General features: G+C 49.2%; 1 protein-coding gene across 1 annotated transcript; it reads left to right on the forward strand.

The window, feature by feature from the left end:
* The first annotated feature begins 2,805 nt into the window (after positions 1-2,805).
* Positions 2,806-13,068, forward strand: slc9a1a (solute carrier family 9 member A1a). The gene is made up of 13 exons (XM_068760547.1): positions 2,806-3,091; positions 7,563-8,035; positions 8,123-8,373; positions 8,480-8,697; positions 8,931-9,133; positions 9,742-9,831; positions 10,871-10,941; positions 11,031-11,207; positions 11,380-11,506; positions 11,707-11,808; positions 12,213-12,294; positions 12,436-12,492; positions 12,791-13,068. The coding sequence occupies exons 1-13, from the start codon at positions 2,806-2,808 to the stop codon at positions 13,066-13,068; spliced, it is 2,415 nt and encodes an 804-aa protein (XP_068616648.1).
* Positions 13,069-15,959: the final 2,891 nt, after the last annotated feature.

Consider the following 15,959-nt stretch of genomic DNA (forward strand, 5'->3'; position numbering starts at 1 on the left):
TGCAAATAAATGTGAGTATATATATATATACGCTTGACATCATTTGAAAATTACGGCATTTTTTCCCCAAATGAAGCCACTAAACACATGGAAATTAAGTTATAGGCAAACTTCAAATAGTAGTTTCTGTAGTCGGGAGACATTCGATACTCATTTATTATTAAACCGCTATCCTAAATAGAGTACACAAGAGCAAGGGAGACGCTCATCCCAAAAACACAGACAATAACGTGATACGTGATGCCTGTTCCACATGACGTCACCCTCAGCGTGTGGCATTCACGAGCGCACCCCACATGACGACACTAATATTTCATCTTAGATGCAGGTGAACCCTCAAGCAAGCCATTATTATCCTGAGCATACCTGCCAGATTAATATGCACAGTTCCTCCACTTCAAAATGCACGACCTGAACAGAGAATAATGAGCCACATGAGAACAAGTCAAATGTTAACAAAGCGGCATTTAGAAACGACACAGAATTCAGTCTGAACGCTAAACGGCGTGTTTCTACGAGGAAACAGTTACGTTTAAAATAAATTGAGGATTGTGGTGAAACAGTATCGGCCACACATACGATTGTTTTGGATATATTCTGTGATTACCCTCAGATTATCTCAGTATCTTAATGTCATGGCAACAGGAAGCTGTAAAACATCAATCGTCTTAAAGTCATAAAGATTGTAAAGACAGAGACGGGAAGAAATGGCTGATAAGACACTTTGTCTCCTGAACTTTAATTGTCCAAAATGGACTTAAAGCCCAAGTTGCTGTGCAAAAGCTGATTATTTTTATTTATTTTATTAGCATTGCAACTACACTTTATTTTTACTGTCAATGAATCGGCCATATATTTCTTGAACCTATCAGATTTTCAATTGATTGCCGCTGAATAAATGCACTGTTGATTAAAACGTTACAACCAGATCAAAGTGTTTTTATTGATCATTCTATATGACAGAGACAATTTTGCTTGTTTGTTTTTTTGCGTAACAATAACTTAAAAAAATAACCCTTTTTTTTAATTTAAATCATTGTGGCTCGACTTGACACACATTGGTCCTGCCTTGCTGTTGCATTATGGGTATTTTTTGAGTAAACACACTCAACAATCTGACCCTTGAACTCTTCTGTATAAACAGCCCTGATTCACGTCGACGCTTTTGTTATTCGAGGAGTAAAAGCGTTTCTTAATCCGGAAGGTGCGGCGAGTCATAATGTCTGAACCAGCAAAGCGAGTCGATTCCAAAGGCCACTCCCACAGCGGCGCCGGAACATAGAACGAAACAGGAAAGGAAGAAGAGTGCGCCAAATAGACAATGACAAGCCTATCTTTATTTAAGTGTCTCGGGCCAATATAGCATGTGTCGACCTGAGCTTCAGGCCCCCCCAGGCGGGGGCTCTGGAATGAACTAGTCGCCTCTTTAGCAGACAGGATGTCCTTTTATAAGACATTAAACTTCTGCAGATGAAGTCAGCCGTGGGAAATATCACTGCTCATAATGTTGGGTCACATCGGGATTCGTTAGAATTCAGATCGCCGAGTCGGTTGGCGCCCTCGGGCGTGATGTCTGTCCTCTAAGTCTAAGAGAAATGCAACCATGGATGTATCGGATCGATCGGGGCCTCCATGGATGTATCGGATCGATCGGAGCCAGACCCGTGATTCATGAGCGCGCCGTTGGGATCTCCTCCTTGTCTGTTGATTTTTGGTTGTTTGTCTCGAGAAGCAGGGAGAGAGCAGAGACCTATTTATTTTAGAATGTGAAAGAAAGATAGAGATAAATGTCAGAGCCACGAATAGAACCGAGGGGAACCTCTCCGACTCCGTCCGCCCCCCCCTGTTTGATGTCCCGGCTGCCAGTGGACGACCATCCTCTTGTATTTACTGCTGACCTCTGACCTCTTATATGAATAATAAAGTTCACCTTTACCTGGGCGCAGCGGTTTAAGGGGTGAGTGTTGCATCTGCAGGAGACTATTCTGCTCAACTCAGCGTCCCAGAGGACAAAAAACAACAACAACAACAAACAACAACAAACAACAACAACAACAACAACAACAAACAACAACAACGACAACGTCATCAAGACAGAATTAAACCTCCATTCCTATAGGTGTCACTATAATCCTCCTCCCCCCCGCCCTCCCCCTTCACTACTGCGCCACCTCCCACTCCCCGAAGCTCCGCGTAAGGGTGCGCGTTTTGAAGGTTGCGCGGAGCGTAAAGCAGCGCAGCCGCTTGGCTTGGATTAACCGGGACGAGCGTCCTGTGACGGGGCGGAGAACGCGCCCCCCCCCGCCGCCCCCCCCCCTCTCCAGCGCCTACCGAGGCGCTGTCCTCCGACGGAAATACCGCAGACACGGACATCAACGGAAAGCAAAAGTTCAGATGCGTAAGGTGTGAGATGCGAGATCCGTGGCTTCTCCTCAAGGTCAGTATCGGAGCAGCCCCCCCGCCCCCCCCCCCCGGGGCAGTCGGAGGGAGGGGATGCCGCCGCGTCTCGCCCGTCTCCAGCGTCAATAAAGACGCATTTCCCCGACGAGGACAGCTGCGCACGGAGGTGAATAAATTACGCGTCCTTTCTGCAGTTCCTGTTTCCTTCCCACGGCCTTGTCGGCGCGGCCGGTTTACCTGGGACGGCTGACGTGAGTGGGCTCTGCGTGGGGGGGGGGGGGGGTGTCCATACAGTCAATTGGAACGTTCGTCAAGGAGGAAGCGCACGAAGTTCCCCAAAAAACAACTTCCTTGAACTTGCTGTTGGACTTTTTTCCTCGTCTCGTTTTATTTATTCATTCTGCCATGCCTTCGGGGAGAGCTTCGCGCAGTCCGGCCGGACGGGGGCTCCCGGAGCGGGGGCTGCTCCTGCTGCTGGTCCTGGCCTTCCTCCAGGGCTCCGTCTTCCTCTTGGGCGCTGCCAGCTCTCCGGATGTCAGCCAACCTGCGCGTCCGGACGCGCACGGAGAGCCGCATGTCGGACACAACGTGTCCAAAAAGGCTTTCCCGGTCCTCATCTTTGACTACAAACACATCCAGGCCCCCTTCGAGATCTCTCTGTGGGTGCTGCTCGCCTCTTTGATGAAATTAGGTGAGTGGAAATGCCCCCCCCCCCCCCCCCCAGTTTGACTTTAGAGTTATTCCAGGTGTGTTATGACCCTTTAATAGACATTTCTATTAAACAATAGACATTGAAGAGAGGCCGAGTTCAACGCCGGGGTTGGCAGAGAATGTTTGGGTTATATATATATATATATATATAAATTAATACCAAACATTAAATTTTTTCCTAACTACATGTGGCCATTTGCAAATACAAAAAAAAAAAAAAACTAGATAGGAGCTCGGGCCTAATCAAATAAAATAAGGTAAATAAAACAGGAGGCTTGCTGAGAACTCGTACGCTACGCTAAAATCAATCTAATGATGTTTCTGTCACAGCTTTGTGTATTTCTACTCCTTCTCCCTGCCAACCAAAGCCAACTGCGTTCACTTGGAGCGGGGTGTAACGCCCCCGAGCGGGGTGTAACGCCCCCGAGCGGGGTGTAACGCCCCCGAGCGGGCGGGTGTGACACCCCGGAGCGGGCGGGGTATAACGAACGCCCCCGAGCGGGCGGGTGTAACGCCCCCGAGCGGGCGGGGTATAACGAACGCCCCCGCTTGCAGTTGGTTGCTGATTGAATGAAAAGCTCTCGGGTGTCCACCTCGCCGTCCCGACACCACGATGCAAATCCGTGCACGTCTGATCGTGGGCTAAGTAAGCACAGCTTGCATCAACATTTCTTCCACACAGCAGGCAAGAAGTGAAATACGATTCAGGTAAAGGGGGGGGCCTCGACCTGGAAGAGCGCGTGATGCCCGGAAAGGCCCCCGGCCTTCGCCGTGCTCGACCTACACAAGGAATGGTCTACAGATGACTGACCTAATCAATTCTACTCTACATACATCTAATAGTTATCGGCACTGATGGGAAGCTCAAATTGATTGATTTACTGATTTTTGGAATGACCTCTGACCTCCAGGCCACCGTGGAACCTTTTTCCGCCGGTATGCTAACCTCTTGGTTCATCCGGTGACTCGGGGGATAAACCCACGTTGCTGATTGATTACTGATCAGATCTGTCGGCCTCATGCAGAGGGTGCTCCCTCCTTCCCGGGGCGATGACTCAGCGGCTCGATGCAGCAGTCTGGACTTTCTTGGGACAAGTCGAAGTTGGCGAAGATTTACAGCGTTGTCATTAAGCGATGACCTTTAAGTGTTGGTTCCAAACTGAAATACCTCTCCCCAGCTTCTCTTATTCCACTGTCACTGTCCTCTTAATCACTTTCTTCCTCCCGCCATCATTCCCTCTAACATTTCCCCTTGTGCTTCTTTCTTTCTTCTCTGTCCTCACGCTGCGTTTTCCACGGAACACCGCATCGGACCTCGCTACTTTGTTTCTGAATGCAAACAGCTTTCCTCGTCGCCTCTGACATCAAGGGTCGGAGCCGGACACAGATTTGTTTAGCCATGGGGAGGACACTTGCCGCACTGTCTGGGCAAGAAGCCAAGTGAGGACGGAAGACGGATGAGGATTTTGCCCCTCTTGGTGCGGCTCTCAACTGGGACGCAGCTCAGGAGCACGAAGTCACAATTTCTAGGAAGTGTAGAAAGCAAACAAAAGAAAGGAGCAAACCTGAAGTGTAGCAGCGATTAGCCTACTGGCGCACCTTCAGTCCGCTTCTCTTAAGCAGCCCGGTGCCTTTCTGTCCTTATTATACGCATGAGTACCCTCTTTTAAATTGATTGCAACCCCGTGCAAATGACTTTTATATAAATCTAAACCCAGGGAATGTAGTTTCAGTCAGATTAATGCTCTAACAGGGTGGAGAAAGCCTCGCCGTCTGTAGTTTACGCTGCAGACATAATCCTAGTCTGGTAATGGCACAGCTTTATCCAAACGCCATAGTGTCACATTAATGTTTGTATGTAACGCATACTGCTCTACGGCGTGATGCATAATAATGGTTTACACCTCGGGGTCTGATGACACTCACTAGCCGTGCACGGCTGACGAGTGGGACGCACCTTGTGGCGATAACCTCGGCGGTGGCAAAGTCCCGTGATTCCAGCGTTCCCTTTGTTCCCATTTTTTTCTTTAAACGTCTTACGGAGGCCAGTTGGACTCGCCTTCCATTTACAATCCATAACTGGTCAAATATGTCGAAAGGGGAGCGTCTGTGTGACTTGAGCGTGAATTCCACACGTCATTAAAAACAGAGCTGCTGCTTTTTTTTTGTTTTGTTTTGTAGTGGCGCCGGTATGAGAGATGGTAACGTGATCCCTAAAGTAACAGTGAGGAAGAAGGAAACGAATATCAGCGACTCGACGGCGTCGAAGCGAAATGAGGCGCGTCTGGTTCAATTTTTATAACGAGTTCGTGATGCAATAAATACAGCAAGAATGGAAAACAAATTACTCGTGAGCCGCTTGTGAGGTCATTCTGTCAGTTTAGAGCGAGCGGCGTGCTGAATTAGTGTCCTTTGATATTGCTGTAATAATAATAATACCGGAATAGAAACTTCAGCAGCTGAAGGAACTGCAACGCGTCAGGCGGTTCTGATTATCAGTCAAACGTCTGTCGTTTTAAATCATTTCAGTTTGAGATTCATCAGGGCTTGGATGCTGGAGTCGTGTTGCCAAGTGACCGTTCTCATAATTGCATTACCTGTAGTGAACAATGGAAGTTAAGTCAGATTGGACACTCTCGGTTCCGCTGGGCAGACCCTGATACTTCCTGTATGATTCAACGGTTTCTGTCCTTCCTTGTAATTCTGACTGCGGTTTTTCTATTTTAAAAAAAACCTTGTCACAAACATGGAAATTGGAAGCAGCTTTGCCGCCAGACTCGACCAAAGTTATAACCTCGGTTGTTGAGACATGATTTAATTGATATTTGTTCCCTTTTTGGACGCCAGACTTAAGGATTTGGCCAGCTTGTAAGAACCCTTAATGCTGCCCTTATCCATAATCACTATGAGGGAAAGATTACAGGCTCGTCATTAGACGCCACACCTTTGGCAAAGTTTAAGTCAATGTATCACAAACTATTTGTGTCTTTAACATTTTATTTAAGCCTTGAGACAGCGTTATGTCGTCGTTTATTAAAAATAAATAGATATAGTTACCCCCCCCCCCCCCACACGCACACTCTCCATTATTATAATTGCTCCCTGCTCTGTTACCTTCATAGCAAAATTAGTAATAAGACAACGTCAAGTGTGTCTGTGTTGTTCACTCATCTTCAAAATGACCAAAACCTATTTTTATATTGTCCCCCCCCCCCCCCATTTTAAGCATCAGATGCTCTGATAGTGACGAGGACTTCCAGACATTTGATACCGTCAATGAGTTGAGGACTCCTGCGTTTCAGTGGCTGTTCATGCCTGAACCATCAGCAGCGCGGCGCCGTGGCACGGAAGATCGTACCGGAATAACCCATCGTTATAAAAGCCGTTATTAATAATGCAAACCGGCCTCGCAACGATCTGCATCGCACAATCAAACAATGATTCGAAGGCTTGTCTTTACATAGCACGGTTGCCAGGAGGAACGCCTCATTCACACAGGGTGAACTGCTTGATCTCGGCTTTCATATAATGTGCGTCTGCACTTGCCGTCTTTGACGAACGTCTTGACGGCGGTGCGGTTGTGTTGCACGCTGCTCTTTTAAGTCCATTGCCCTCCTTTTTTTTTGCTATTGTATTTTATTCTCTTGAGGAACACTGAAGCCATAACGGGAGTCACGCCGGCGATAATGATGAACTTTCACCCCGCAGCCAAACAGCTGGACGTTTCACGCTTCCTTACTGAGCTTCGCGTCCAGGTTCTGGTCAAGAAGGATCAATATTGATGCTGCAAAGGGCATGATGTAGTGAGTCACAAATAAATGTGAGCTCAGGCTTAAGGTCGGCGCACACACGCCACTCAAAAGCCACTCGGTTTCAGATGGCAACGCCTGAAAATTCATTTATACTCGTCGTATATATTTGTAGACGTCTGACGTGTGTGTGTGAGGACAAGGTCTAGCTGAGGTCAAATGATCTACGGCAACATAAAACCCGAGCAGCTTCGTGGTTATCGACACGGGAGGTTTGTGAAACAAGGTCACGCCCCTAGAAATGGTCAGAATGGGCGTACGGGTGAAATCTCTCCGGTCAACCGTTGCAAAAGAATGTTTCTCTGTTACTTCATGGTGGCGACCTGCGTGGGGGGGGGGGGGGGCGTCGGTGTTAATGCGCTGTGCTGTTAGCAGGTACAGCTAGTCTGGGAACGGCTCCACTCTGTTGCCCTGGGGTATTGTAAATATAGCCGGGGCAAATATTGTCACTATGGCGCTCACGCTGCCTCTTAGATGTTATTCTTCGTATTTTATTCCAGGCTACAGTCACGCCCTCGCCCCGCGGTGTATGTGTGCAGCCCCCCACCCCCCCCGGGGGGGGGGGCTTTCTCCACTCGGAAACGCCACAACCTCAAAATAATAAAGGTCACTGAATCGTTTCTCGTCCACCCGTTTTCCCAGGGTTCCACCTGATTCCTCGGCTGTCCGGCATCGTGCCGGAGAGCTGCCTGCTGATTGTGGTGGGCCTGCTGGTGGGGGGCCTCATCAAACTCGCCGGAGAAGATGTCCCCCCAGTGCTGGACTCCAGATTGTTCTTCCTGTGCCTGCTGCCTCCCATCATCCTGGACGCCGGCTACTTCCTGCCAATCCGTCCCTTCATGGAAAACCTGGGCACGATTCTGATCTTTGCCGTGGTGGGGACTCTGTGGAACGCCTTCTTCATCGGGGGGCTGCTGTACGCCGTGTGCCGGCTCCAGCCAGACGGCGACTCCGTCCTGCACCAGCTGGAGCTCCTGCCTTGCCTGCTGTTCGGCTCCATCATCTCGGCCGTTGATCCCGTCGCCGTCCTCGCCGTGTTCGAGGAGATCCACATTAACGAGCTGCTGCACATCCTGGTGTTCGGCGAGTCGCTGCTCAACGACGCCGTCACCGTGGTGAGAAACCTCGTTTCTTTGGCTTCCCTTCGTCGGCTCTGATCCGATCGGCCCGAAGTGAAAATGTTCTTCTCGTTCCTCCTGCAGGTGTTGTACCACCTGTTCGAGGAGTACTCCGGCGTCGGCACGGTGACGGTGCTGGACGGGGTCCTGGGAATCATTTCCTTCCTGGTGGTGGCGTTGGGCGGCGTCCTGGTGGGGGCGATCTACGGGATCCTCGCCGCCTTCACCTCCCGCTTCACGTCTCACACGCGCGTCATCGAGCCGCTGTTCGTCTTCCTCTACAGCTACATGGCCTACCTGTCGGCTGAGATGTTCCACCTGTCTGGTATCATGGCGTACGTTGGGGGGGGGCATTTTTATCAGAAACCCGTGACGCCGCCGCCGTCTCCTCCACGCTCGTGTCTTTCACGATGACGAGCGACTTGCTTCTCGTCCCCGCAGGCTGATCTCGTGCGGGGCGGTGATGCGTCCCTACGTGGAGGCCAACATATCCCACAAGTCCCACACGACCATCAAGTACTTCCTGAAAATGTGGAGCAGCGTCAGCGAGACGCTCATCTTCATCTTTCTGGGCGTGGCGACGGTGGACGGCGACCACGACTGGAACTGGACCTTCGTCACCGTCACGGTCGTCCTCTGTCTGGTGGCGCGCGTCATAGGTCAGCGTCCCCTTCACCGTTGTTTTCATGTTACTGCTGAGAGGGGGGGGGGGGGTGTGGCCTATCAAACAAAGGCGAACCGCTGTGAATGAACGCCGCCATCGCGTTTCATCACGCGCGTGACAGGAAGCCCCGCCGAGGATTTCCGCATCGACTTCCGGCTGTCTCAAGGCCGTCTGTGTGTAAAGAGACGCACGCTGACAGACTCCCCCCCCCCCCCCCACCCCCCCCAGGTGTGGTCGGGCTGACCTTCGTGATCAACAACTTCCGCATCGTCAAGCTGACCACCAAGGACCAGTTCATCGTGGCCTACGGCGGCCTGCGAGGGGCCATCGCCTTCTCCCTCGGCTTCCTGCTGAACAAGGATCACTTCCCCATGAGGGAGATGTTCCTCACCGCCATCATCACCGTCGTCTTCTTCACCGTCTTCGTTCAGGTACGGGGGCCCGGTTTATGGCAGCCTGTTGTACGTTTACTGCAACGAGCCGGCGCTGGAACGTAATCCAGCCACCTCTTAAAACCCGCAGGGAGGCTCTTGGATCAGAATAGGAACGCGATTCTGCGTGAGCGGCCGTCGGATTAAGAGTAGATACATTTCAAGTAGATTTCAGAAGAAGAGTTTGAGGCTCATGCAAGAGATTTTATTTTTTTATAAATAGTTTTATGAGCGTATAAACTTGATGACCGAATGGAAAGAATCTTGTCCTCCCACAATGGTAAAACAGGCGATCCTGATATTGTATTGCCTTTTCAGTGGGACTCGAACCTTAACCTCAGGTCACGTTTTGCTCTGTGCGGCTGCTCTTTGCTCGCTCCTTTGCATTTCGTAGCAACAGCGACTGAGGAAGAGGAGCAAACGGGCGCCTGACGTGACGCCGTCATTTAAATGGAAACCACGTTTTAAGCACGGATGCAAATCCACACCGAACCGCCTCGCTTCCCTCCCTTCCCGACGGCGGGTTGCGATCGGCGCCGCTTGTCCGACTCGCAGCAGAGGAAGGAGGAGTTTGCAAGGAATAATTCTTCCTCTCGTCTTCCTCACAGGGCATGACCATCAAACCCCTCGTGGAGCTGCTGGCTGTGAAGAAGAAACAGGAGGCCAAGCGGACCATCAATGAGGAAATCCACACCCAGGTACCCCCCCCCCCCCTGCTGAGTCTATTTCCACTTCCTGTCCTGCTGCTCAATGCCGAGCAGCCGCATAAATAATATTCTCACTTTAAATGCTTTTAGCGGTTCTTTAGGTTTTGGTTGTTTTGGAATATGATCCTCTCGCGTCCGGAAGCAAATGTTGGTTGCTGCTGCCACCTACTGGCTGTGTGGTGGTACTTCATCTCAGACACTGCTGGTGCTGCAGAGAGAATTTTAAATATATAGAGATGTATTTATTTTTTAAATATAAGGTAAAACACAGTCGCTGGGAGGACTCCAGCGCTTCAGGCGAGGAGAGCAGGCTAAAGGCTTCTCCCTCCAGCTAACAGGAGAGACGAGAGGCTGTTTGTGATCCCTTCGCATCATCAATTCTCTGTGCAGGAACTGCGCTGACGTCACTGACGGCGCATCACCGGTCCGACTGATGATTTTTTAAATGATGATCGCTTCACGTTGAGGGAGACGTAATATTAAACGCTCCGGCGTTCCCTAACGAGAATCATTGGTGGCCCTGAAAGAGAAAATTAAGATGCACAAATGTTTAATTTTAAATTTCTAACTTTTGAATGAAGTCTGAGCTTTTTTATTGAAATGGAAAACACAAACTCCAGAGCCCAGGATGCTTGTTATTAAAAAAATATGAGTATATCCACCACACGCTATCCGTAGTATTACTGCGTTGTGTAATACTTCATCATTCAGCACTAACACTTCAGTCAAGCATTTCATTCTCTCCCACAGCACCGGCCGTCCTTGATATAAATCAGCCTCTTCCGACGAGACGGATGTAAATGCTGTGGCTCTGCTTTATTACTTGTTGCCATGGCGACGCCGCCTGGCAGGCGGCTGTCACCTGCGGGCTTAGCTAAAACAGCAGGGTGAACCCGGAGCCGGCTGCAAGCCGGAAGGACATTTGCATCCCGTTAAAACCTGTCCGGTCCGGTGCCGATTTCTCAGAACTTCCTTCCTTTTTTTTTTTTTTTTTTTTTTATAAACGTGCTTCTCTGACTCCGGTCCTCAGTTCCTTGACCACCTGCTGACCGGGATTGAAGACATCTGTGGACACTACGGACACCACCACTGGAAGGACAAGTACGAACGCCGGCGTCTCCATCTTTCCTTCTTGCTCTCCCCCGTCTGTCGCTCATCCCTTCATCTCTGTCGCTCCCGTCCTTCTCCAGGCTGAACCGCTTCAACAAGAAGTACCTGAAGAAGTACCTGATCGCAGGCGAGCGCTCCAAGGAGCCGCAGCTCATCGCTTTCTACCACAAGATGGAGATGAAGCACGCCATCGAGCTGGTGGAGAGCGGCGGGGGGGCCAAGCTGTCTTCTGCCATGCCCTCCGCTATTTCTATGCAGTACGTTATGTTGCTTTTAGTCTCTTCATATTTCTCATAAAGCGAGAGAATCGTGTCACATTGTCCGACTCGGCGAAACGAGTCTGGATGCTTCTCTTCTCCTCAGACTTTGACTCCTCTAATCGGTGAATGTGTGACTTTAAGGGTTAATATTTGGTTGCGTCTTCCTCAGGAACATCCAGCCCAAGAAGCCGCCTCCCGCCAAGCCCGTGGAGCGAGCTCTGCCCCAGCTGCCCAAAGGCCGAGAGGAGGAGATCAGGAACATCCTCAGGAGTAACCTGCAGCGGACGCGGCAGAGGGTGAGAGGCCGCTTTACGGCGACGGAGAAGCAAATCGACGCCAGTTTAAGACATTTATCACCGATGAACACGTTGGCGTGGATGAGCAACGACGCAGCGCTTCTCTTCCGCAGCCTCGGCGTCGCCTCTGCGGGTCTTTGGGTCGATCGGCGCTTTCCTTTTTTTGTTTTTTTAATCGGCTTCTCCATTTTCTTCCTCAGCTGCGTTCGTACAACCGACACACCCTGGTGGCCGACCCGTACGAGGACGGCTTCAGCGAGTTCCTCCTCAAGAAGCAGAAGATCATAGAGCTGGAGAAGAAGGTGTGTTTGAGCTGGACCTGGTTTAAATAAAGAGAAACTCTCATTATAATGGAATTTGTCCTGCAGGAATCGACCTGAGTGAATTCATTCTGGGGCCTAAATGATTATTTGTGTCCTGATTAAGAGTCCAGCCTTCATTTTCCCGTCCCCGATGGGAGGCTGATTTATTTAGATGCTTGGGTGGCCCTTCCTTTTCATCTGCCTGTAATTGCGTTATCAAAACGGGCTCCCGCTCCGAGTCGATCGAAGCCGCCGCGGGCTCCAGAGGGTTTCCGTATCGGCGTGGTGATAATGAAGCTTCTCTCTGCGCTGCTTGTTTAGCGTTTGAATGATGGGATGAAGCAGCGAGTTTATTATTATTATTAGAATCAAATGGATAAACAAAATCCCCGTTTGCTTTTCAGATCAAGCATATGAAGAACTACCTGACTGTGCCGGCTGCCCCGCCCGACTCTCCCACCATGTGTAGAGCCAGACTGGCCTCAGGTAAGCTCCACCTTTGCCCCCCCCCCCTGGTGAAGGATGTTGTTGTCGGTAAGCGTTCGCAGCTCGCTGACTCCCGCCGATGAAATCCGTGTTGCATGCGCCGGCCGGCGTGTTGAAACCCGCTCTGTGGTTTTATTTTAGGCAGAGAAACTGATTTCAAACCAGCTCAGCAGCAGGAAGGTCACGCGGTGTGTCCAGGTATGTCGCCAGGGCGAGGGCGAGGGCGAGGGCGACCTCGCATGCTAATCACTAATGAAGGCGCCTCATGGCGCCGTCCGGGCCGGATCCGGAATTTGTGGAGCATGATTTTCTGTTTGGTTTTAACGTTGAGCATGTTGCAAAACCAGGAGGAGAGATTGAGGCCCGTTGGAGTCTGGATTCTGCTCACCTCGTTCACCATTCATGCACGTTGGATGGGAATAAAAGAGCAACGTCGTTAATTTGTTTCTCGGCTTTACCCCCCCCCCCCCCCGATGATCAATTTTCCTGCCCGCAGACCCCCAAGCCTACAACGTGAAGGCCGTGTCGGACAGCGTTCCGAGCATCCAGGTGGATCTGGCCTCGCCTCAGTCTCCGGACTCCGTCGATCTGATGGACGAGTTCGGCCGGGCCGAGCGGCAGGAAGAGGAAGAGGAAGAGGAAGAGGACCGGGGCCTGACGATGAGGCCGCCGGGCGAGGCGGGTGCAGCCAAAGATCCGCAGAAGCTGACGAGGTGCTTGAGCGACCCCGGCCCCAGTCCGGACGAGGACGAGGATGAACCCTTCCTGCCTTGATGTGGAGGGAGGGGGGGGGGAAGGAGGGGGGGGGGGGTCAGACTGCATTCCTGCCTTCTACCGGTGAGAGTAGAAAGAGATGCTTCTCCGCTCTGCTCTAAAGAATCCCTTTGATTCAGAAGCCAAAAAAACTGCTGATGCTGTACGAACCAGAACTAGGAAGGCGACAGAAGGAAAATAAGAGCCATCGGTTTATCGTTTATCGGGGGGGGGGGGCAGGATTGGATCGGCAGCAACGAGGAGCTGTCGGAGATTTAGTTTGACGGACATTCAGGAGAGAACTATGCATTACCAAAGCTTCGGACTGTTTTCAAGATAGATGGTGCCGTTTTTACTTTAGTGTCTTTCTCCGCGGTGAAGTCGGTGATTCTGATCTTCATCGCCTCGCGTGTGTGTGTGTGTGTGTGTGTGTGGTCGGTTGCTGGAGGAACCCGGAGCCGGTGCGGCTTGCACCGACGCAAAACACAGCGCTTCCTCTTCCTCTCGTCCGTATCCCTCCCCAGGAAGAATCAAAGCGCTTCAGAGATGTATCACCTTGCAGCCGCTCCGGGCCTCCTCCACACTTTCCTGGTTCAGCTGTTAGTGCTGTTGCCATGGCAGCACGTAACCACGAGCCAGAATCGCTGACTTTGCCGTTAAATCATTTAGTGTTTCTGTCAGGTTTGTGAATCTCGTCTTCGCTCTTTGAGACGGAACTCGATGTCCTAAATGTCATCGACACGCTCGACTCTTGTTTTACGTTCAAACACTATCATCTATCATCGCTCTAAAAAAATACGACTTAAACACTCCCACAGCTGGATTTTCACACTTGGTGGAGCCACTTTCAGATACTTGGCCTTATTTGACGTCGAGCCTTTTCACATTGTGCATTTATATATTAAATCGTATTTTAATTTCCGGAGTGTTTGTGGGTTAAAAGCAGGGGTCTATGTAGGGCCTCTGTGTTCTGGGAAGGGGGTGGGTCATCACATGAGCACATTCTACATCAAATCCATGACCACTATCCTAACCCGTCCAAAAAAGTTATTCTATGCAGTATGTGTGTGTATAATATGTGCATTTAATCTGATATATTTACAAATACTCTTTAAGTCTTCTAAACACAAAATACATTGAAACAAACCATCCCTCCCTGAAAGTCAGAAAACAGGTTGTTGTATTTTTAAGTCGGTTATAACCTGGTGATGACTCGAAAGGACCGTAAGAAGGGAAGATGTCCCGTCTCTCATCACATCACTCCAAAGAAAGACACTATTTTTCATCTAATTGCTAAAAACATCATTCTGAAGCCATGCAGCCAATAGAAGAACTTATTTCATCACATTCACACGCTAGAATGTTCTACGCTCATCTTGTCCCTTGTTTTGTGTTACATCTAAAGTTAAGCCTTATTTAAATCTACATTGCGTTGTTGGAACGAACGCCTGTTTCGTGTTTTCTTCAGATCTCCACTGGACGTTTTTGTTTTTATGTCGCTGTGGATTGTTCTTCCGTGCTGCCGCTTCATCAAGCGCTGTCGCTTTATTGTACAAATACCTTTCGGTGGCTTGGAATTGAAGTCCCTTGCTTTTATCGTGCTGTGCTTTATCTGCATTGTGTACTCAGTTACTTTTATCCAGGATGCATCAGGCAAGCTTTAAATTGTATAGAAGAGGCTGCGTTTCACAGCTATGGGGGGGGGGCCTGAACTGCCGATTTCCGATTTTGATCGATACTGATTTTTAAAAATGACTGACCGCATAGACTGTAAATATTCCAATCTGATTTTATCTACTGCAGACCCTCACCAAAAATAAAGTGCAGTTATTTTACAAATAAAGGGAAAACACAAGGTTTGATATAGCTAAGAAAATTAATAAAAACGATTCAGTACAGCTCATAAGCTTTTCGCTCAGAGTTCGGTGGGCCGAGGTTTAGATTGTTCTGCTGGACTATAAAGGACCACAAAACCTCCAGAGCAGAGCATGCTTTAAAAAACTGGATTTAGTTATTAAATATTTAATACCTCACGGGCTAAAATGTGCAAAAACAACTATTTTCCGATGACACCAAACCCCAGCGGCGTCACCATGACGACCCGGTGTCATCGCTCCATGACCCAAAGGCTGGTTTACACCCTCGTTGACCTCGTCGCCCTCCAGTTAGACTCCTCCCGTCCTCCACCCTGTTGCACCACACCGAGCACTTTCAACAGATCTGGACGTCCATCTCAAAAATGCAGACGTTAAAGAGCAATAAGTGGCTTTGATGTAATTCTGCACATAGTGCATGATTATCAGGTGATGCATCGTAGGGAGGAGGAATGTACTGTATGATGGGCCTTATAAAAACGGACGTGGCGTTTTTCGTCTCAGCGCTGACGCCGTGAAACTGTGGATTATATTTCCCTTTATTCGTGTTCTGTATGTCTTCAGGTGTGTGATGAACTTGTGTCAGTCAACCGTCTGCAAATGTTAAATTTTGCAATAATTAAGAGTTTTTTATTTTAGATAAATAAATATGGGAGAGAATATATATATATATATATATTAGTGAAATATTAAAAAGTGTGCACTTTCTTCTTGTTTCGTCTTTACCTTTCAGCATTCCGTTCCTATAATGACCAGTGAAACTAAGAACCAGAAATGTTAGATACTATATACCAAATTAAAGTTTTACTTTATATCAAAGCTGTGTCCGTGTCTGGTGATGGTGTCTTTTTTATTTATAGATGCATCTTGTTTACATAAATTGTTCACAACGTCGGAGGAAATGTGTTCATTGGTAAAGAACTACTTAGATAATTCATTTAGTCGTACATGCAAAACACTCAAAAAAGGTAAACAGAAAATCAAGTTATACTCCAATGCATGCTTTTCCTGGAGCAGTTAGATGATGGGGAAAATATT

Source organism: Brachionichthys hirsutus, chromosome 3 (genome assembly GCF_040956055.1).
Source record: "Brachionichthys hirsutus isolate HB-005 chromosome 3, CSIRO-AGI_Bhir_v1, whole genome shotgun sequence".
NCBI classification, from domain to species: Eukaryota; Metazoa; Chordata; class Actinopteri; order Lophiiformes; family Brachionichthyidae; genus Brachionichthys; species Brachionichthys hirsutus.

Excerpts from the sequence above, each read along its gene's own strand:
- slc9a1a (XM_068760547.1), top strand. The coding sequence starts at position 2,806 with ATGCCTTCGGGGAGAGCTTCGCGCAGTCCGGCCGGACGGGGGCTCCCG. Across the intron at positions 9,832-10,870 it reads ATGAGGAAATCCACACCCAG|TTCCTTGACCACCTGCTGAC; the intron begins GTACCCCCCCCC and ends TCCGGTCCTCAG. Across the intron at positions 11,809-12,212 it reads TCATAGAGCTGGAGAAGAAG|ATCAAGCATATGAAGAACTA; the intron begins GTGTGTTTGAGC and ends TTTGCTTTTCAG.